The sequence below is a fragment of the Halichoeres trimaculatus genome, unplaced genomic scaffold (genome assembly GCF_033239565.1).
Source record: "Halichoeres trimaculatus isolate MK-OKI-2021-1 unplaced genomic scaffold, fHalTri1.1 fHalTri1_scaffold_14, whole genome shotgun sequence".
Lineage (NCBI taxonomy): Eukaryota > Metazoa > Chordata > Actinopteri > Labriformes > Labridae > Halichoeres > Halichoeres trimaculatus.
The window spans coordinates 752,747-776,423 of NW_027437192.1; the positions used below are offsets into that span (position 1 = coordinate 752,747).

The 23,677-nt window shown below is 42.2% G+C and overlaps 1 protein-coding gene across 3 annotated transcripts in view; it reads left to right on the top strand.

Moving 5' to 3' along the window:
• The window catches only part of col14a1b (collagen, type XIV, alpha 1b), a 130,118-nt gene that overhangs the window by 22,513 nt on the left and 83,928 nt on the right, over positions 1-23,677 (top strand). For 2 of the 3 annotated variants that reach the window (XM_074686661.1, XM_074686662.1), the window contains exon 5: positions 249-332. The exons of the other annotated variant lie outside the window; for it this stretch is intronic. In XM_074686661.1, the coding sequence (XP_074542762.1) occupies positions 249-332 (84 nt within the window). The remainder of the gene's footprint in view (positions 1-248; positions 333-23,677) is intronic. 3 annotated transcript variants of the gene reach the window in all.

Below are 23,677 nucleotides of genomic sequence, written 5' to 3' on the forward strand. Positions count from 1 at the left end.
GGAGGAGGTTTGTGAAAAGAGCTGATTGTAAATCTCTCAGCTGGAGCTGAATTAAATCCCTCTGAGCTGATTTTATCAAAGCTAACGAGGTCTGAAGGTGTTTTCCAGCTGTCAGGTTAAAGCTGAGACTCTGGTTTCCTCTGGTTTCAGTGTGTTTCTGCTCCTCTCTGCTCCTCTCTGCTCCTCAGTTCCTCCTCTCCTGGTGTGATCTGTGACTAAAGCCTCTCCTCAAACTGTGTCTCCTGCAGCTCAGAGATCAGGCGTGGAGATCGTTCAGCCGCAGACGGCGCCGGGCGGCAGCGTCACCCTGGAGAACAACGAGATCTCAGAAGGTAAGACCCCGGAGGAGGCGCCAGGAGGGACGGCTGAGAGCAGGAGGTAGCTTTGTTTTCAAGGAGTTTCTGAAGAGGAGCTCTGGACGGAGGAAACCAGGGACAGAGGAGCTGTTTGGAGGAAGTTAACCATTAAATCTGCTCCACCATCTTTAACCTCTGACCTTTCCAAACCGAGGACCAACGAGGTAAGTGGACGCTGAAGAAGGAGCTCGATCCAGTTTCTCCTCATTCGACGATGTTTCCTGAAGACAGAAGACGTTTCAGAGCGTTTGGAGTGATTACCATCGAAGCCTCGAGAAAAAACATGAAGAAAGGAAATGAAACGGGGAAGAAATAAAAACAGGAAACCAAACGAGAAGCTGCAGCAGTCAGGAAACAAACAGAGAGGAGCATCATGTGATCGTCTCTGAGGTGGTTGTAGCGCGAAACAAGGAAACTATGGCCAAGGTAAGACTGACTCTGCTCCACGCTGGGCTGAAGGTCTGACTCACGCTGTGGATCCAAGGATTTTATATGATTCATTAAAAAAAGGTTTCATGCATCATCACCTCGCTGTGTCCGTCTTAACTTCACGAAGCAAACGACACGACGCTCGTTAAGCTCAAAAACAGACGTAAAGTTCTGCTGGCCAATCAGAGTGAAGGGGGTATGTGAAGCAGGCGCCTTAAAGAGACAGAAGCTAAAACCAAATGTCTCAGTCAGAGGCTGAAATCAGGGTTTGTTCACTGCAAAAACTGAAATCTTATCAAGTGTTTTTGTTTTATTTTCAGTAAAAATGTTTTTCAGACTCAATCTGAGCCACGTTTACCTGACCAGTCCAGAAAAATGTCTGATTTCAACTTATTTAGAGACACAATGAGCTCTGAAAACTCTGCCAGTGGAAGAAGAGGAAAGCTTCTTGTATTAAGACATTTTTCTAGTGTCAAGAAATTTTTGATTTGTTCCATCGGCAGATTTTTCAACTTGTTACATAAATTCAGAGCTCATTTTGTCTTTAAAAAACTTAAAACAAGACATTTTCCTGGACTGATCAGTTGAATGTGGCTCAGATTGAGTAAAATATATAATTTTTAATCAAAATAAGACAAAATCACTTGATAATTTTAGCTTTTTTGCAGTTTAAAACACCAGGGTGAGAAAAATAAAGATTTTATTGAACTGATAGTCATTTATGGATACTACGGGGGCACCAGAGGGTCAAAATAGAGACCAGTTAAAACGGTTACCAGTAAAAATTTAAATACAAATCTGATAAATAATTCATGTTAATCAGTGATTTTAATATTACAGTCAATTTAAGTCAGACTAAGCTGAAAGCTGAAATAAATTAAGTTCAAAATAAATTTAATTAGCATCAAGTTTTTTTTTTTAACATTGTCAAAGCCAATGTTCAAACAAAAGGATTAAAAAACAAGCAACACACAAACATATTAATAAAAAATAATAACAATATTTTTTAAAATAATTATTAATATCAATTTTAAAAGTTTTGGCAAATTTATAATTTTGAAATTGTTTGAAGTATTTGCAAATATTTTGAAATTTCAATTTTTTTTAACTTTATTATTTAAAAAATTAAAAAAATCAAAATTGTGTGAAGTGTTAGCACATGTTCAAAAATTTCAGCTCATGAAATCTTAATTTGTAAAATTTAAAATTTTATGAAATTCTTGCAATTTTTTTTTTTTAATTTTCTCTGTTTAGAGTTTTGCAATTTTTTGAAGTTTCATAACTTTTGAAATTTCTTCAATTTTTTGAGAATAAATTTAAATATTCATTAAAGTATAGATAAAAATGGAGATTTCACTGAGCTGTAGATCATGGACAGATGCTACGGGAGCCCCACAGGGACAGAATTAAGTCAAAAATAGCACAATACCCCCACTTTAATGTTGTTCATAACTTTTTCTAACTTTTAAAATCTGATAAATGTTCAAATGTGTCTTTAATGTGACTAACTTTCAACTTTTCGTTACTTTTGAAGTTATTAAACTTTTTAAGTTATGCCCATATAAGGGCGTGGCTGAGCTGTAGCTGTCTGTAAAGATGCTAAAGATGCTAAAGATGCTAAATGCTGTGGCACAGTCTCCACCCGGTCTCTGCTGTGAGGCTCATTTTTCTTAAAAAGCTGCGTAATGCTCCTTTAAATCAGCAGCAGCTGTGCCATGCGTTTAACCCTTTGTGTGTGTTTGCTTTGTGAGCCTGACGGTGTGTTTTTGTCTCAGCCGGTGGAAATATCAAACCTGCAGCAGGAGGAGCATCTGAGCCTGTGTGTCTGCTACTCCTCCTGCTGCTCCTCCTCCTGCTCCTCCTGCTGCTGCTCCTCCTGCTGCAGTTGTTCTGGATGACTGCAGAGAAGGAAACCTGTGAAACTCTTTGTTCCTGGTTAATGTTAAAGTTTAATAAACAGATGTTGACAGAGTCTGTGCAGCATGAAATGCTTTCCCTCCCCACGCTGCGCCCCTCGCCGCCCCACGCCGCGCTGCGTGGCGTTGACAGAAACCTGAAGCTGAGCCGTGCTCCTTTGCAGCTGGAGAGTGTGACGAGGCCCTTTGTGTCTCTGTGAGTGTGTGTGATGTGTGTGTGGTGTGTGTGTGATGTGTGTGTGGTGTGTGTGTGGTGTGTGTGTGCAGTGTTTGGAGCTCTGAAAGGAGGAATGGTGTTAATGACGGTGCAGATGGGACTCCTGGCAGACGCCAAGCCGCCGTTTCAGACCCAAATTACAGCTTCTGCTCTTCCAATCGTCACAGAGGGATAAATACTTCCAATCGCTCTCTGTCCGTGCTGGAAACTCCATCTACTCGTTAGCTCTGCTCCATCAGAGGCTTCACTTTGATTCTGCTTTACTCCTCCTCTTTGTCACGTTTATGTTTGTTTTTGCTCCTGTTGGCCCCCGCTCCTCTCCTCCTCTCCTCCTCTCCTCCTCTCCTCCTCTCCTCTCCTCCTCTCCTCGGAGGAGATTTTCAGATTTCTTCTGGATCCTGTGCACGGGGATGTTTCCTCTGATCCCACAGTCCTCCTTTAACTCTGACGTCCTGGGGTCATCTCAGCTCCGTGCAGTCTCTAAACACCCTGCAGAGAGAAAAACCAGACTTTAATTAAACTGAGACTCCTCCACGGGGCAGTGAAGAGGATAGAGAGTGAATGTAAAACGTTCAGGTGTGTTTAAGACGAGAAAACTCGACCTGAAGAGGTTTGAAATCTGAGAGGATGATGAAGTTACTGCACATCAAGGATCTCCACAGTAGGACCTGAGGTTTCAGGTTTGTTGGTGTGAGCCTCAGGAAAACCTCCGTCCTGATTCTCCCCTTCTGGTTTCCTGCTCCATCCTCTGTCCTGTCCTGTGAATGAAAGCGTGAAAAGTCCAAAGATGTCAAGTGATTTAAAGAATCCAAAACAAATTTGAATTCTCGTATGCAGCATGATGTTAGTACCATTAGTAACCAACAAAAAAAAGAAGATAACTTGAGCAATATTATGAAAATATGTTATCAAATTCAAGTAAACATTTACAAAGTAAAACTTTAACAGATTTTTGAAATTTCATTTTTTTCCAATTTTTAAGATTTCAGATATTTTTCAGATATTAGGATTTTTTTAAATTTCCCAAATTCTTTTAAGTTTTTTGCATTTCAACAAAGACATGTTTTTGTTTTTTAAATTTTGCCTTTTTTTTAACTGATAATATTTTGAAATTTTGGCAACTGTAATATTTTTTTTTTTTAATTTTTGGAAAATAAATTAAATTACAAATTTTTGCATTTTTTAACTTATATAAATTTAAAAATGTTGCAATTTTATCAAATAATTTTTTTTAAAAAAATACTTGGATGTAACAACAATTTTTTGCTAATTTTGGATTTTTTTTATCTTTTGTGATTTTCTTAACTAATAAAATGTAAAATGTAAAATTATATTCTTTTAAAAAAAATGAAAATTTATTGTACTACAAATTTTTTGCAAATTTTGGATTTTTTCTCATTTTTGCAATTTTTTAACTGATAGAATTTAAAAATGTTGGCAAATTTATTCAATGATTATATATTTTTTTAATTTTTGGAAAATTTATGAAATCACAATTTTTTGGCAAATTTTGGAAATATTGACTTTTTGGAAAATTTTGCAACTTTTCTTAAAGTTCAAAACTTTGTGCAATTTTTGAAAATTCTTGACATTACAAAATATTTTGAACATTTTTGCAAAATTTAATGAAAAATAAAAACCTTAAACTTCTCATGTACAATTTCATCAATCCAAAAAAACTTCTTTTTTAAATAATTTTTTCTCTATATTTTGACTTTTACAGTTTTATTTTGTTTTTTTTCTTTATTGTGAAGATAAAGTAGATTTTGTGGCTCCTTGATGACTTTAATCCAGCTGAGGAGAAATGGCTCCTATGAAAGTAAAGGTGCAGACCCCTGAGGAGGCCGTTATCGATGAAGAGATCATCACAAATGGATAAAATATCAGTACTGATTTGTTTCTGCTTGTATAGTAATTTTTGCCAAAGCCTGAAAGTGAAGAACTCATGTTTTGGTTTCACTCTGTGATCTACCCAGCATGCCTCTGGGTGTTTCATGTTGATCTCCTTTAAAGCTCGTAGCTGTAGATGATTGGACGGGTTTCCCTGGTTCACTGATTCAAGCTGAGACGGTTTCTGTGATCAGCTGATGTTTCCTGTGGAGCTGAATCATCCTGAATCGACAGAGCGGCCGACAGCTGCTCTTTTACACTCTCTAAACTTGAAGGCGTGGGTCTGACGCTGAGACAGATCTGCTGGTAGACGTCTCTCTGGGCCCAGCAGAGGTTTCAGAAAGGCTCTGCTCCGTCTGCTCCCGCTGCTCAGACCCAGTCCCAGCAGAGAGCGAAGGCCGAGCAGAGGGAGGAGTTCAGCAGCCAGTCCAAAGGGATCAGATCCAGGACGCTGAGATAATTACAGCCTGGATCTCCATAAAAGACCTTTTTCTGACTCATTATTGCTTCTCTGCTGCTGCATGATTACTACCTACAGCCAGAGCTGCTCTCCCTGCATGCAGCTCACGCTTTAGACCAAGCTTTAGACCGAGCTGCACCCTCAGATCATACTCAGTATAAATGTTTATTTCTGTTTATGATGGGCGCTGTAAGTGTTTGAATTTATCTCGCTTCAGTGTTGCAGGAAAGTTTTTAAAGAGCAGAGATCTCCAGTGAAACAAACATTTAAACCTGAGGGCGTCAAAAGTCTGGAAACATGCAGCCATCAGGAAAAGTTTCTGGTGTTGGTCTGAGAGAGGATTGTAAGGGCCTGTTTCCACTGGCAGGTGGTTTGTGCACTTGTATCTACTCTTTTTAAAAACTGATGCATGTCAGAGTTTTTCGTGCTGGGTCCAGATCACAAAGAGCTCGTCCGTGTTATTGGAGATAGATCTTACATTCCCCGTATCGATGAGGGGGGACAGGCCGATGTCGTCTCTTCTTAGCTCACACCACAGCACCAGCACGTCCTCCTCCTCCTCAGCTCACAGGGAACATTGGCTCTAGCACCAGTTAGCACAACATGCTAGGGGCTGCAAACAGTTGAGCTTGTGTATAGAAAATGCGACCATGGTTGCAAGTAGGACCTCCGAACACACATGGGAGCAAAAACAGTAAAATCACCTCTGCAGACTGAACCAGTTTGGTGTCAGTGACCAACAAATGAGACATAAAAAGCAACGACAGGCTCCGAACACACAGAACTAATGAGAGTAGAAGAAAAAGAGAAAAAGTAATAAAAAGAGAAAGCTACCGCAACAAGCAGACTTCCTGAAATGATGAGGTCATCAAATAAGGATCTCCTTACAGTGGACCTCAAACACCAAGGTCTGCACATAGCTCCGCCCCTGGTAGGCGTCCAGAAAAAAATTTAAAAAAATAAATAAACGGTAAGTTATAATTTTGACGTAGTATCTCATTATTACGACTAAACTTATTTTATTTATTATTTTTTCTTTTTCTTTTCTTTTAAATGGCAGACACAGGCATCCATACTTCATACTGCCCCTTCAAAAATAAATAAATAAATAAATAAATAAATAAAAATAAAAAAATGACTCAGTAGCTTATAATTATTACTTTTTTTTATTTTATTAATTTTGTTTTTTATATTTATTAATTTCTTTAGCAAAGGGGACAACAGAGTAGGGACGCCCATTTCCTACAGTAAAAAAAATAAAATTAAAAATAAAAAAATAAATTAATTGTAAGTTATAATTTTGAGTTAGTTTCTCATAATTACGACAAACTTTATTTTATTCATTGATTTATTCATTTTTTTAATTTTACTTTTTTTTTTTTTTTTTTTTTTTTCATGGCAGACACAGGCTTCCATACTTTGGTGCCCCTTCACAAAAATTAATAAATAAATAAAAAATTATTAAAAAAAATTATGTCTCAGTAACTTATAAATATTACTTTCTGTTTATTTTTCATTTTTTATTTTTTTTTACTTTTACTTTTTTTTGTCTTCACTGGCAGAAATGTGCTTCCATACCAGAAAGACAGTGCAAGGACCAAAAAAAAAAATAATAATAAAAGTCCGTAATCAGTTTTAATTAAAAATCGAGCACATTTTACCTCCCGTTCTTTGTTTACCAGTTTTTGTCCGTATGAGGTCATGGCTAACTTTGACTGACAGGTGAGCAGCCTGTAGCTGATAGGGAGGAGGCTAAAGACCCGCCTCTGTACCTCACCCCAACTGGAACAAGGAATGCTGAGTCAGCGTTTCTGAAACAGTGTCCATTGATGGTTGTTGTTTTGGTTGTTGAACGTAGCTTCAGGCGGCGTGTGTTTGATTCCCGCTGCTCTCCGTTTTTCCACCTCCTCAGAAACGCTCGACTCGTCAACAACCAGTGACTGACCTCTGCTTTAATACTGGAGTATTTTTCATCTTTGTGCTGTTTTTAGACCACAGATACAGCGTGTGTGAGGTGTGTGTGTGTGTGTGTGTGTGTGTGTGTGTGTGTGTGTGTGTGTGTGTGTGTGTGTGTGTGTGTGTGTGTGTGTGTGTGTGTGTGTGTGTGAGTCACCTGCTCAGTCTCAGGCTGCAGGATACAGAGGACGGATGGGAGAGAATGAGAGGAGCCGACCAACGATGAAACACTTTGCTTTTAGGAAAACTCCTCCCCACTCATCTTAAATAAAACACACACACACACACACACACACACACGCACACACACACACACACACACACACACACACACACACACACACGCACACACACACACACACACACTGCTCCATCACCATCCCCTCCAGCTCCTTTTCTCATCAGCTCTGCGCTCCTCGCTCTGCTCGCCGTTTCTCTTTGAAGAGATTTTCCTCTTTTGACTTTTTTAATCTCTGATTTCAGCTTTTCCTCACATTTCAGCTCAGTCTCCTCCTCGTTTCCTTTCCTCCTCTGTTTCCTTTCCTTTTCTCCTCTGTTTCCTCTCCTCCTCTGTTTCCTCTCCTCCTCTGTTTCCTTTCCTCTTCTGTTTCCTTTCCTCTCCTCCTCTGTTTCCTCCTCTGTTTCCTTTCCTCCTCTGTTTCCTCCTCTGTTTCCTTTCCTCCTCTGTTTCCTCCTCTGTTTCCTTTCCTCCTCTGTTTCCTCCTCTGTTTCCTCTCCTCCTCTGCTTCCTCTCCTCCTCTGTTTCCTCTCCTCCTCTGTTTCCTTTCCTCCTCTGTTTCCTTTCCTCCTCTGTTTCCTTTCCTCTCCTGTCACAAACCAAAGCAGAGTGTAATGATCTGTAAACCATCAGAAAGTGTCAGTATCAGCGTTATGAATCAGTTTCCTGTAGAGAGATGTTTAGTCTGACAGGCCGCAGAGCGCCCGCTGACCTGTGGGGACGTCCGAGCAGCAGATCTGCAGACTGACAGCGGCGTGGGCAGGCAGGCAGCTGGTAAAGGTCTGATCTGCAGCGCGGCGGCGGGCTGAGAGCAGCCTGAGAGGCTGCAGCTGAGGTATTCAGCAAGTGTGGGCACGGAGCGTCAGCTACGAGCTGAGGATGACTCTGAGCGTGAGGAAGAGGAGAGGAGGGGACTCAGACATCCTAACGTCATAACCCACATTTAACACGCCTCCAACTCGGTCTGCTCCTCTCTGTCTGCAGAGAGATGCTCAGAGGATTCACGAGTCCACGAGTCCACGAGTGATTGAGATTATCAGCACCAAATCAGGTTTTTCCTCAAAGCTACTTCTCAGCTTCCTGAGCTGATTGAACAGGACTGGACTGATTTACGGCAAGTCTAGGTCTCTATGACAACACCACGCCGGCTGATAAAGTTTAGTAAAGAGAAGAGTGATCAGGCTAAAACACAAGCTGAAGGCTAAAACACAGGCTACAGGCTAAAACAGGAGCTAAAGGCTGAAACACAAGTTTGGCCAATCAAGTGTAAAGTTAAAACACAAGCTGAGGGCTAAACACTAGTTAGGGGCTAAAATACGAGTTAAGGGCAAAAACACAAGCTCAAAACTAAAACACAGACTACAGGCTAAAACATGAGCTAAAGACCAAAACAAGAGCTAAAGGCTAAAACACGAGTTCAGTGCCTAAAAATAAGTTAAAAGCTAAAACATAAGCTAAAGGTTAAAAATCTAGCCAAAGGCTAAAAAACAAGCTAAAGGCTTAAACATAACCTAAAGGTAAAAACATTAGCTTAAGGCTAAAACAGGAGCTAAAGGTTAAATAATTAGCTAAAGGCTTTAACATGAGCTAAAGATTAAAAAAAACTAGTCAAAGGCTAAAAAAATAAGCTTAAGGTTAAAACATGAGCTAAAAGCTAAAAAACTCACTTAGGGCCAAAACAGGAGCTAAAGGCTAAAAAACTAGCTAAAGGCTCAAACATGTTTTAAAGGCTAAAACACAAGGTAAAGGCTTTAACATGAGCTAAAGGCTAAAACATGAGATTAAGGCTAAAATATGAGCTTAAGGCTAAAACCACAGGTTAATGTTTTTGTGCTAATGTTGTCTCCAACCCACAGTCAGCAGTTATTCTGCAGTGGTCTGTTCAAACTTGAGAGTCTATCAATAAAATGAAGAGCCAGGTTACGTTAGCTCTGCTTGGTGAGGTTGGAGTTGGTAGATGAGCTCTGGTAGGACAGAACCAGGATTCACTAATGTTACACGTTACAGACACGTCTCAGAGCACCAGGCTGTGAGGAGAGAGAAATATAGCAGCTGCTAAACTACAAAATGACAAAGTTAGCTTGCTGTCAGGTTTCAAAGCGTAGCCATAGCTAACTGTTGATAAATCCCTTACCCCATGGAGCTGGATCTGGGAAAAAGTTAAACAAAGACAATTTGTTCCTAAGCAAACACACGCCTGGTTTAGAGTCACATCGTTATGACAGTGTGTGTGAGACTGCGGACCAGAAGGTGGTGAACAGGTCCAAGGTTAAATACATAAACTTTAAAAAGTCAAAATCAAGAGGAAGTTAAAGGGTTAAAGCTCTACACGGCCTTTATGCTGCAGCTCCATCAATGAGGTTCTAGAATGTTCATCATCAAGCACAGAGAGCTTTCTGTCTTTGTGATGTCACAGTGTTCCGGAACTCTATGAGGCTGTGCACCAATGAGGGACAACATCAGGTTTAGAGGGAGGAGCCTGTTCCTCATGACTCACTGCTCTGTAAATCCTTTTCCTCTAACTGGTGTCTGTGAAACACTTTGTTTTAGCTGCTGTCTCTTTAAGTCTCTACAAACCCCCTTCATTCTGATTGGCCAGCTCTCTGGGGGCCTGTCAGGGGGCGGGGCTATAGGCAGACCTTGGTGTTTGAGGCCTGGAGACTCTTCTTTGATGGCCTCAGTATGTTCAGACAGTCTGATGAAGATCTGGTTTTACTTTTAGAGCAGTGTTTTTGTTTTTCTGTTTTGTTTTTTTCTGAATCTTTTTATTAATTTTCGCAGATTGTACAAAAATAAAGAAGTATGTTCAGAAAGAATATTAAAGATATTACAAAAAAAAAAAAGCAGCAGCTGAAAGTCTGGATCTCTGGATCTTGTCTCTAATATCTGAGCCTCTCTGACTCTGACGTACCGCTCTGAGCAGGGTTTGGCGGCGGATCAGCGGGCAGGCGTGGACTCGCCCTCAGTGGTATAAAAACACTGAGCTCTGTGGTTTCATCCCCCTCTCAGAGAAAACCCTGATCCCGGTCTGTGATCTGGTCTGATTGGAATCCAAAGATCTCCAGGTCTGGGTTCACTGATCGATCTGAGTCGGGACACGCCGCCTGTCTCCGTCTCTCTGGCTTACATCACCGCTCCGTGCTGATGAAGTCTGCTCACCTGTGCTTGTAATTTCTCAGTATGTGTGTGTCCTCACATTCCTCAGCTGGAGAAGTTTCCACAGGATATTAAAGAGAGGTGAGAGGTAAACACAGCTGAGGATCCTGGGAAACACACAGAGCTCTGCTTTTATCACCGCGGGCTGGTGTTTCAGTCATTCTCTAAGATCCAGACCTTCAGCTCAGAGCTCAACACAAACTAAAGTCAGAGGTGACAGAGTCCTCGTATTTAACAGAGGATTAAAGCAGCACAAGAAATAAAATTCAAAAGATTCAAATAAATGTCGACAATTTGAAAGAATAAAAAGATCTAAAACTAAAAGGAAAAAAATGCAATAAAACAATAAAAAAGTTGGAATGTCACAAGAAAATGTTACATCACTGCAAAAGGGAAAATTTCATAATTCTACCAGAAAAAAAATGACACAAAAATATATTTTTTAAATTAAAAGAAAAGAAGTTGAAACAGTAGAAACAGCCTAAGTAAAAAAAAAAAGTTTTAATGTAAAGAGAAAGGTAGGAGGGATTCAGAATAAGGTTAAGTTGTGAGTAAAATTCTGAGCAATAAAAAGATAAAAGTCATGACAGTAGAAAAAAATATCAAAACATTTTATGAAAATAAGTTAAACTTACAAAAACAAAACAAAGACTACTGCAGACTCTCCTGCAGACTCTCCTGCAGATATTTGCAGACTCTCCTGCAAACATTAGCAGACTTTCCTGCAGACTCTCCTGTAGACATTTGCAGACTCTCCTGCAGACTCTCTGCAGACTCTCCTGCAGACTCCCCTGCAGACTCTCCTGCAGACTGTCCTGCAGACTCTCCTGCAGACTCTCCTGTAGACTCTCCTGTAGACTCTCCTGCAGACTCTCCTGCAGACGTTTGCAGACTCCCCTGCAGACTCTCCTGCAGACTCTCCTGCAGACGTTTGCAGACTCTCCTGCAGACTCTCCTGCAGACTCTCCTGCAGACTCTCCTGCAGACGTTTGCAGACTCTCCTGCAGACTCTCCTGCAAACATTAGCAGACTCTCCTGCAGACTCTCCTGTAGACTCTCCTGCAGACTCTCCTGCAGACTTACCTGTAGACTCTCCTGCAGACTCCCCTGCAGATATTTGCAGACGAATGAGTTATGTACTCTCCCTAAGCTGCAATGATCCACAGTTAGTTTTCTTTGTGGTGGTTTTTCTCCTCTTTGTTCACAGCACTGTTTTACATTCCTGTGTTTAACTCTGGATTCTTTCAGCAGAGGAGAGGAATGTTTCATCGCCCCAGCTTAAAAAAAAAAAAATGCTTATTTAAAAATGTAAAAACCTGCTGAAAACTTCTGAGAAAGTTTGAACTTTGGAAGAGTTTGAGCCAAACTCTGGTGTTGAAGAGTTGAAGCCAGTCCAGCGGAGCGGCGGGGACATTTCTTGTCTCATAAAGCGAGAATAAAGAAACGCAGAGTTGGGACAGTTTTCAGATGATTCATCTCCTCTCTTATATTTTTAACTCAGACGCTTGGTTTCTCTGTTCCTGCTCGCAGACAGCTGACAGCGGAGGGAAAAGTCAGGCTTGGGTAAACTTGTCAGAGTGAAAAATTGAGTCAGCAGCGACCGAGTGCAGCTGCAGGAGGACGGTCACGACGTGGGTTTGCTCGGCTGCTTCTGTCAGAACGTGGACGTGTTGATTCCTGTTTGTCACATTTGTTTTATTTTTTACATTTTACAGTTCAGACGTTGGCAGGAAGGAAGGAGGATTTCACTTTGTTTGTTTTTAAAGCAAATACCTCCCAAAACCTCACAGACCTCAGTAAACAGCTACTGACTGAACAAAGCCTGAAACATGACGCACGTTGGCCTGAAGGTCTTTGACACATCCAGGATTTAAAATGTTTTTCTTCTTCGTTGGTGTTTTGTTCCAGTTTAATGAACTTTATCTCAGTAAATCATTGGAAGCAACATTTAACAGACACACAAACATTTAATTGGACTAAATGTCAAGTTTTGTGAATCATTACCGACTTGTCTCGTTTGTCGATGTTTTGCTCAACGGCACTTCAGTCCATAGACGTGGATGTGAGAGGGGGCGTGATAAAACACCAAAGTAGACTCTAAAACAAAGTGAAGACCCTTAAATTTGCATGTAGTTATATTTATGTACTGTTCAAGAGCTCCAGGCAGGCAGAGCACACTTCTTCTTTCTGTTGTATGCAGACATGAAAAGGGAAGGTGAGGAGAGCAGCAGCAAAGACCAATAAGTGTAGAACACAGAGAACATCTGGGATACAGAGCAAAACATAAAGCTTGAGGCAGGGAGAGCACAACCCCCCCCCCCCTCTCTTTTTTGCGCATTCATTAAAGGCCAAGCAGGAAGAGCATTAGTAAAATGCCCCTATGTATTAAACAAAGTAAGCATCAGTGACAACAATGGAATGCCAAAGCAAGAGATGGTTAGAGCACACCATGCCTCTTTTTTATGTGCATACTTAAAAAAGGCAAGGCAGGAAGAGCAGTAGCCAAGAATCTGAAATTGCGGGACAGAAAGAAAATCAGTGACACTAGTGGATTGTCAAAACTGGAGGCAAAGAGAGCACACCTACCTTCTTTTTTATGTGCATACAGGAAAGTTCATGGCAGGGAGAGCAGCAGCAAAGCTCCTTTGGTACAAAAGAGAAAGTTTCAGAGACAAAAGTGAAATTTCAAACTCAAAGGTGGGAAGAGCACACCCACGCTATGTTACATTTGTAAACATAAAAGGCTAAGGCTAAGGCAGGGAGAGCAGCAGCACAGAGTCTGAATACACAAAACAGAGTGAGTAAAAGTGACAACAGCTGTATTCTACAGCCTGAGGAGGGATGAGTTCACTCCCTCTCTCTTATGTGCCAATATAAAAAACAGAGGCAGGAAGAGCACCATCAAAGAACATTTTTGTTCATAACAGAGTAAGCCTAAAGGACAGTTGAATGCTGAAGCCTAATGTGGGGGGGAGCAAACCTTCTCCCTCTTTAATGTACATACACAGAAACCCAAGCAGGTGGAGCAGCAGCAAAGAGTCTGAAGATACAGAACAGATTGAGTATTGTTATTTTCCAAAGCATGAGGCAGGGAGAGTACACTTCCTCTGTCTTTCATGTGTAGACATAAAAAGCAAAAATCAGAAGGCAGGGTGAGCAGCAGCAGAGGGTTTCAGGACAGAGAAAGCATCAGTCAGCGTAAAAGGAGAAACAGGAAGAAGAGAACTGATTTGAGCAGCTGATGTTCTACCTGCACTGATGCTGTGTTTAGTTTTTATACCTGTGGCTGTCAAACCTGTAACCTGGTCTCAGACCGACACATAGACCTTCAGGGGAACAGGACCTCATCAGCGTTTACAAACAGCTCCTCGGTGTGTCATCGGCCCGGTCCGGTCCGGTCCGGTCTGGTGGCTCAGCCACAGATAAAGATGAATGATGAACCAGTAAATCTGTGCAGGGCGCTGCGAGGGCCGTGGAGGAGAGGAGATGTTGATGTGGTGAAGAAAGAGGGTTCAGTAATGGAGGCGAGGCGGCTGACGCTCCATCACTTTGTGTTGGGCGCCGTGACAGCCTGATTCAGGATGGAGGATGGAGGGATGGAGGGATGGAGGGATGGAGGATGGAGGGATGGAGGGATGGAGGATGGAGGGATGGAGGGATGGAGGAGGAACAGGGTTAGAGGGAGGCTGCAGATGAATTTCCTGCAGGTTTCAGGCCTTTAAACCTCGTCGCTGTAGTAAATTCCCGTCTTTAGTCGCTCTGAGGATGAAATGTTTTGATAAATCCACAAACTGCTGAAAGACGTTTGCTCCAGAGTTTGATGCTCAGTTTCTCGTCTGAGGCTCTGAGCTGTAAATATCCGGCTGATGTGTCGTCCCCGCTGGGATTTCTGAGCGAGTGTTGCAGAGAGTGTGTCGCTCAGTCACACACACACACTCAGGTGTTGCTCCTTGTGCTCCTCTTCGTGTGTGTGTGTGTGTGTGGATTTACTGTAGGTGTTTGCAGAGCTGTGGGACTTCCTGTGGTGTTAGGACCCTTTTTCTCTGCTTTGTGAGACTTCCTGTTGAAACCTTTCTCTTTGTCTGCTCCTCGTTTCTAAGTGTGTGTGTGTGTGTGTGTGTGTGTGTGTGTGTGTGTGTGTGTGTGTGTGTGTGTGTGTGTGTGTGTGTCACAGCGTGTCGCAGTGTGATCTCTGTTCCTGTGAACGCTGCAGCGTCTCAGTGACAGTCGTGTTGACACGTCTTCGACCTGCGGCACCTCCTGACAAACCGTCTCACCCTCAGAGTTTTTAGCTCCTGTTCTTGGTGGGGCTGGGCTCAGAGAGCAGGAAGCTGAGACCGGCTCTGAGCTCCTCATGTGTCAGCTACAGGAACAGCTTCATGGAGAAAACACTGATTTGATTTGATTTTACAAGAACTCTGAACAATCAGCAGTTAACCTCTAAACTTTCTCCTCCAAAACAAAAACAACAAGTGCCTGCAGACGACATGTGGAGCTGGAGTCAGGTGGAGTCAGGTGGAGTCAGGTGGAGTCAGGTGGGGTCAGGTGGAGTCAGGTGGAGTCAGTTGGAGTCAGGTGGAGTCAGGTGGAGTCAGGTGGAGTCAGCTGGAGTCAGGTGGAGTCAGGTGGGGTCAGGTGGAGTCAGTTGGAGTCAGTTGGAGTCAGGTGGAGTCAGGTGGAGTCAGGTGGAGTCAGGTGGGGTCAGGTGGAGTCAGGTGGAGTCAGTTGGAGTCAGGTGGAGTCAGCGGTGGAGTCAGGTGGAGTCAGGTGGAGTCAGCGGTGGACAGGCGGCCATGTTGCATTGTTTTTCTGATTTGTGAGAAGTGGTGACTCAGTCTCAGAAAAGAAAACTCCTGATGTTTCAGCGCTGAACGTGTAGCTCCATGAAATGTGTTCATGTTTGGATAAATTCACTCAAAAAGAAAATTCTGTAGAAAATTAAATTTAAAGGAAGTGACCAACCGTCTCTTTTGATTGGTCGTCTTCTTATCGTCCGTTCTCCTTTTCTGGCTCAGAGGAGCAGAGGGTGGAGGAGGTGGAGGAGGTGGAGGAGGTGTAGCTGTAACCTGTGCTCTGTCTCTGCCTTTTTCTCCTGAGGTGGGAACAGCTGACAGACACTAACTGTACCAGCAGGAAATGTACAGGTAGCAGCTGATTGACAGGTACATCGTCCAATCATGGCTCTCAGTCTGCAAGGACTGATTCTCTGGCTGAACCTTAAACCCTGAACCCTGAGCCCTAAACTTAAACCCTGAATTTTAAATCATAAATCCTGAGCCCTTAACCATAAATCCTAAGCCCTGAGCCCTGAAACCTAAATCCCAAGTCCTTAATGATGAGTCCTAGAACCTAGATTCTAAATCCTTAGCCCTAAATGTTAAACCCTAAATCCTGAGCCCTGTGCCCTAAACACTTAATCATAAACCCTTAACTAAGACCTGAGCCCCGAACCCTCAATCCTGAGCACTGAACCCTTAACCTAAACACTAAATCCTCAATGATGAGTCCCGAGCCCTAAAGCCTAGTTCCTAAACCCTAAGCCCTTAAACCTAGGTCCTAAACCCTGAGACCTAAATGCTGAACCCTAAATCCTGAGTCTGAGCCCTGAAACCAAAGTCCCAAGTCTTAAATAATAAGTCCTAAGGCATAAAACCTAAATCCCAAGTCCTAAATGATGAGTCCTAAAACCTTGATCCAAAATCCTGAGCACTAAACCCTAAATCCTGAGCCCCGAGCCCTGAACCTAAACACTAAATTCTCAATAATGAGTCCTGAGCCCTAAAGCCTAATTTCTAAACCCTGAGCCCTATATGCTTAACCCTAAATCCTGAGCCCTAAACCCTTTAATCCTGGAACCTGCGTCTTGAGCCCTAAAACCTTTCCTAAATCCTAAATACTGAGCCCTATACCCTTAACCCTAAATCCTGAATCCTAAATCCTGAGCCCTTAAACCTGAATCCAAAGTCCTAAATGATGAGTGCTGAACCCTAAACCCTAAATCCTGAGCTTCAAGCCCTAAACCTTTAATCCTAAACCTTTAGTCCTAAGCCCTAATCTTTGAGCCTCTACAGTCCTTACTGATGCCACCTGTGGACTGACTGGGTGCAGGAGTCAGTGAGGGGCTCAAACTGGAGACGGTGTTAAAGGGACGGCATTAACCCTGTCACCTGTCACTCTGTCAATTTGTAGTTTATAAACCAGTGAATGTTTACAGATACACTCCTTCAGTCTGAGCAGCTTGAGCTCTAAATGAAGATGAAGATGAAGATGAAGATGATGAGGAAGACAGAGCTCAGGGTTCAGGCTGCTCTCTGCGACTGACGTTACTGAAGCTCCACTTCCTGTTGTGTCACTCGTTAGTTAACCCTGCTGTGTGAGGGCTGCCCTCAGGAACCCCGGGTTTCATGTCACATCGCTATGAATTCTGGGTAATTTCCAATAACTGAACCCTGCTGATGACCACGAGTTCAATAAACTTTAAACAATGTTGGCGCGTTGTTGTTCTTCAACCAAAGGAGGTCACGTCTTTGAGAAAACATTACATGAACGCTGAGCTGGAGTTACACGCTGTTTGATTACCGACCTCGCTGCTTCAAAAATACACACATCAGCCTGTAATCCTTCAGGTTTGTTTAAAGACTAATCAGAAAATAGACATAAAACAACCAGAGTGAAGCTGAGGTGAAGATGGAGGAGGAGGAGGAGGAGGAGGAGGAGGAGGAGCGATGTACAGTTTTTTGACTCTGCTCCTGTCACCTGTCTGAAGGAGCTGACAGGCTCTGATTTATCCCCTCAGAGACAGATCAGTGTTGTTAATCTGTGTTGTTAATCTGTGTTTTTAATCTGTATTTTTAATCTGAGTTGTTAATCTGAGTTTTACCGAGCGATCAGGGACAGAGGTTAACGTGAGATCATCCAGCTCCGCCCAGAGGAAGCTGAGATCATCTCTGAGATGTTTCTCCACCTGCTGACGTTTCACACGTCCTCGTCTCTCGTCGGTGCGTCTGTCAGGGTGATGGATGATCTGCAGCCGGCGCTGCGCTCTGAGCAGGTCTGGATCCTCAGTTTGATGGAGACGTCAGCGGGACGTGGAGCTGCAGGCGGCTGCAGGAGTCAGAAGTTACAGACAGAGTTTGTTTTTCACAGCTCTCAGGTGACGACTGATCGTTTATCCTCAGAGTTTCAACCCTTTGAAGCAGGTTTTAGGATCACTTATCGTCCTGATCCTGTGGAGGCTGGAAATGACCTCTGTGATGTTAGATTACTCTCAATGAGGGAAATGGACTCCTGCTCTCTTCATCTCTTCATGCACTCTGGTTTTCTTATGGAGAAATAATTCACAGCTGAGCATTGAGCGTCATTCATCCCCGACTCTTTGCTCTGATCCACAAACTGCTCTGACGACACTGAAGCACAAAGCGCCCACAGAGTCCTGCAGAGTCCTGCAGCTCTGAGCTCTCTGAGGCGTCTTAACGGGAGGAGACGGGACCTGTTTGACCAATCATGGCTCCAGTCTGCATCACAAACCCTTCACCAGTGTCCTGCACGGACGTTTTGGGGGGACCAAAGAAAAACAGGCAGAAACTGCTCTTCCTCGACTCTAAAGAGGGCACTAGATTCTGAGTTTTCTCCAGGACACTGAAACACACACATTTGCCCCCAAAGAGGGGACTCTAGCGCACGTTTCGGCTTCCAAGAGGGAACTTCAGTGGACATTTGACCCAAGGGGGAACTGTAAACCATTTTGACTCCCAAAAGAGCACTAAAGTGGACTCCTCAGAGGGCCTTTAGCTAAAGTTTTGGCTCCTGAGAAACCACCTTAGCGCATATTTGGTTCCTGAGAAGGCCCCCTAGTGGACCTTTGACTCCTAAAAGGTCACCTTAGCACACATTTGGCTCCTCAGAGAGGATCTTGGCCTTAGTTTTGTATAAAGAGGGCAACTTAGGGCACATTTGGCTCCTCAGAGGGCACCTTAGTGTGATTTTGGCCCCTTAAAGGGCACCTGAGCTTACCTTTGGCTTGTAAGAGGGCACCTTAGCGCATGTTTGGCTCCTCAGAGGCAACGAAGTGCGTTTTTGGCTCCTTAGAAGGCACCTTGAGATACATGTGGCTCCTTAGAGGGCACCTTAGCACACATTTGGCTTTTAAAAGGGCACCTTAGCACACCTTTGGCTCCTCAGAGAGGATCTTGGCCTAAGTTTTGTCTATAGAGGGCACCTAAGAGCACATTTAGCTCCTCAAGGGGGAACCTTAGCGTACCTTTTGAAGTTAATAGGGCACCTTAGTGCATGTTTGGCCACTCAGAGGCAATTTATTGCGTTTTTGGCTCATAGAAGGCACCTCATTGGTTTTTGGCTCCTCAGAGGGCACATTAGTGCAGGGCACCTTAGCGCACGTTTGACTCTTAAGAGGCCACCTTAGCATCTTTAGCTCTTAAGAGGGCACTTAAGCACATGTTTTGCTTTTACAGGAGGCTTTTTAACATATGTTTTCTATCAGGAGAGCACTTCATTTGCTCCCAACAGAGCACTTTGGTTCATGTTTGGCCTCCAAGGGCACCTCAGCCTGCTTTTATGAATCCTAAGATGGCACTTTCATACTGGTTTTGGTACCCAGGTGGGCACTTTAGCCCCTGTTTTTCATTGATTGGCCCCTTCCCTCTGCCTGCTCTTCACTGTCCATCAGTCCTGGTGTCTGAACTCAGCCGTCAGCTGACGGTGGATATAAAGAGCTGTATTTCTGCTCCTGTAGAGCGTCTGGTTCCTCGCTGCAGGACGTCTGAGCAGTGATTTAAAAGCTCCTTGTCTTCGCTCAGATTTACTCTGACAGTGATTAGGAGGATTAATTTACTGCGGCGTGTAACTCCAGCTGGTTATGACGCGCTGGCTGCGGCGCAGCAGCTGGAAACCTCCTCGTCCTGACTCTGAGCGGAGCAGGAATCATTTCTGTCAGAGTCAAACTTCTCTGAGCGTGTGCAGTGAAATATTTATCCGGCGCTGCTGACGGCTCCAGCTGCAGATTCCTGTGTCACCACCTATTTTCTGCAGACCCTGCATGTGTTTACTGTTCATGTGCAGCTTTTATTCTGCTGCGATGCTCTTTGTGCTGCGTGTCAGCGTCGTCCTGTCAGGAGCCGCTCACACAGAGCTCAGTGCCTTGCTCAGAGGCTCCCTGATCACCTGCGTACAGCGGCGTGCTGTTGGCGTCTCTGTCTCTGTGACACACTTTATCCTGGAGCTGATACACTCCACTCTGAGGACTCTGAGGCTGCAGAGGTCTGAGGGGTCATGTGACCTGGATGCAGGGTTCAGAATCTGGGCTCAGAGGAGTCTGGACTTGGTCTTGGACTCAGAGGCAGCTGACTCTCTGACCTTTGACCTCTGGCTGTGTAGATTCAGTGAGCTCAGGTGGATCCATCACTGAGGACCTGGGGTGTGAGGCTCACCTGAGACGGACAGGTACTGATGGTTTGAAGCTCCTCCCTCGTTACCTGGAGCGATCAGCTCAGCCGTGACCTCTGCTCCACAGCTGGACTCCAGGAAAAGGAGGAACCGGTTCTCCTCTGATCCCAGACTCAGACTGAGCAGGTTTCTGTTTGGAGCCTAGAAAATATCTGAGAGGTCCAGTTTCATTTTATCATTTTATTCTCATGTCATTAAAACTTTGACTCTAATTTTTATTGATTTCTTTTTAATTCTGTTACATCGACTTTAATCTTGTGGCATTTTGACTTTATCACGACACTAACCTCAGATTTAGACTTTTTTGTAACCTTAATCTTCTAACAGTTTAACCTTATTTCAACTTATTTTAATTTATTTTCATCTGTATCGTCGTCAAACTTTGATCTTATTTGGACTTTATTTCTGCGTAATCTTGTGACTTTGACTTTAATCTATGAACATTATAACTTTAGAAATCACACTAATCTCATAGTGTTTTGAGTTTTTTGCAGTTTTAATCTTCTGACATTAAGACTTTTATCCCAACTTTAACCCATTACATAATGACTTTGAACCTAAGTATGAGCATTTAAAAAAGTGTGAGTACTAAAGTATGATTTCAAAGACATTGAATTTTTTTTTTTTTACATTCCGAATTTACCAATTTCCTATGAATTTTGGTCATTTTTTAATTTTATTTATTTTAATTTTATTTTATTTTATTTTTGCAATTTTTTAATATTTCTTAAATTTCAATATTTTCAATTTTTTGGAATTTTTTTTATATTTCTTGGATTTCAAAAATTTCAAATTTTTCAAACATTTTTATATTTCTTTGTTTCAAAATTTTCGACGTTTTTGCAATTTTCAGATATTTTGACATTTTAAAGTTTTCATGATTTTTCAAATGTTTTGATATTTCTTAAATTTAGTAATATTTTGAAGTTTCAATATTTTTTATAATAAATTTTATTTCAAAATTTTTTCCTTGTTTTAAGTTTCGCACATTTTTGAATTTGAAAACTTTTGAAATTTCTTTAATTGTACTGAAAATAAATAGACATTGCAGGTGTGGTTTTATAAATTCAAAAATCAAATTGTTTTGGAAATTATTCCCTAGATTTTCATTATCCATAATAAGAATCAATAGTACATACTAGATGAGATTTTATTCATTTAACCGTCTTTAATGTGAAGATAAAGTAGATTTTGTGGCTCCTGAATGACTTTAATCCAGATGAGCTGAGGATGAACGGCTCCTATTAAAGTGAAGGTTGCAGACCCCTGCTTTAAAAATTACTCTATTAATCTTTTAACTTTATCTCAGCTGTGATCTTGTGACATCATGACTTTATTTCTTCTTTTCCCTTTCATCTCATAAAAATAACTTTATCGGGGGCATGAAGGCTCCTTTAACGTGAAGCACTCTGCTCATGGGTTAAATCAGATTCAGAAATCCTGCTCTCTGATTGGATGTCCACACCGTGCTGACTCAGTGTTTCCTCTTTAAAGGAAAATCACCTGATTTAAAGTAAACCAACAGATAGCTCTGTGCAGCTCTGTGTGTTTAGTTGTGGCGTTGTCGGCTGGGCTCTGCCTGTGTTTACCGTTTGCTCTGATTGGTCCATGAATATGTATGAGGACGTCAGAGAGCACGAAGCCTCATTATCAAAGTGTTTACACCGAGCCGACCCGGGCACGTCCTGGGCGTCAAACCCTCGACCTGCTGCTGTCTCAGACCTCACTTTGACCCTGTGACCCTGTGACCCTGTGACCTGTGGAGGCCTGAGGATGAAGACTCTGTCAGCGAAGCCTTTCTGTGTTTGGAGACTGTGAGCGGTTTGTTTGTGTGTTTACCGTCAGCAGTCACGGCGCAGATCATCATCGACTGTTTTCATCTTCACAGCTGTGAGCATCGATCCGCTCAGCCCCACGCCGTCAGCCCCACGCCGTCAGCCGGCGTCAGATCAGGGAAGTTTCCTCATCACAGAGAAACAAAACTCAGTCTCCAGCTGCAGCGAGCAGGTCCAGAGAGTGACAGAGCTCGCAGCGAGTTTCCAGCTTTCTGAAGACGCTGTGGATGTTTTTATCTCTGCTGTTCCTGAGGAGACGTTTCTGTTTCTACGACTTCACCAAAAAAAACTCAGCTGCTGTTTCACCACAGATACAGTTTACTGAAACTCAACGCTTCGTCCCTGAACTCAACCTACAGAGGTCGGCAGGTTAATAACGGTCAGTGCTGCTGGGGCTGACACCAAACCCACTGGTTCAGCTTCCTGTCCGTGACGTAAAGACGTGAACATCTCAAAATCAGACACTGCAGCTTCAGAGGGAAAAAAATCCACAACTGTGAACAAAACAAGTCTTTAAAGTGGCTTTAAAAGTCGTCAGAGAAGAGGAATGTGAGGAATACCAAACAGAAGAGGCTGCAGCTAGCATTAACTAGCATTAACTAGCATTAACTAGCATTAGCTAGCATTAGCTAGCATTAGCTATGACTTGTAAAACAGAGTTTTTTAACTTTTATCTTGAAACTTCCCAATATTTGGGCTGTAACTCCTGACATATTTATTCATCTTTAATCTCCTAACAATGATTTTCTTTGACTTTTATCTCGTAACATTTCCTTTGACTCGGCTCTAATCTCCGGTCATTCAGTCTTTATTTCACCCTGAATCTGGAAACTTCCTCTCTTTGACTGGTTTCATTTCACAGCGTCCTGACTTTATTTAACGTTTTTTTTTTTTTTTTTAACTTTTTTAAATTTTATTTTGGTAGATTTAAACCAACTTTGGCTTTTATCTGCTAAAATTTCTCATTTATTTCAGTTAAATCTTGTAACAACAGGACTTTATTTGACTTAAATCTTTCATTATTCTGACTTTGACTAAAATGTTTTATAACATTTGGAGCTTGTTTGACTTTATTATTTTAAAACTCTGAATTCTTCTGACTTTGACATTTTAATGTTGCTGCATTTTGACTTAATTTCACTTTAATGTCATAACTTTCTGTTTTGTTTTGTTTTCGACTTAATTTCGACTAATCTCATTACATTCTCACTTAATTTTCAGTTTAGTTTCTAAGCATGATGACTTTGTTTTCGTCTTATTTCATGACATCAAAACTTTTTATCAACTTTTTTGCTCATAAAGAAAAAGTTTAGCCAACTTTACCCATGGTGATTTAGCTTGCGCCATCTACTGGTGGGAGTGTGAAATGCTTTTGATAAATATCTGGGGTTAAAGCCTTTCCTCATCAAAGATAAAAATGCAGACGACCAGAGGTGGCGCTGTTGTGTTTGATTCACCGGACATATTAGAGCTGCAGAGATTTCAAACCAAAGCTGAAGAAGAGATTATAATGGATTATAAGATTATTACAAACGTTCTCCTGAGTCATCGTAACTGTGCAAACGAAAACATGAAAATGTGGAAAATAAATAAGAAAGACAGAAGACCACGGTCGTGTTCAGCTTTTATGGTTTTTGTTTAAAATCAGATAAAATGAGCCCACGTTTGTGTCACTTCCTGTTGTTGTGGTGCCGTAGTGACGTGGATTCCTGCTTTGATGGCGTTCACTTTTCCTTTGGTCTGTTCAGATCAGTCTCAGTGT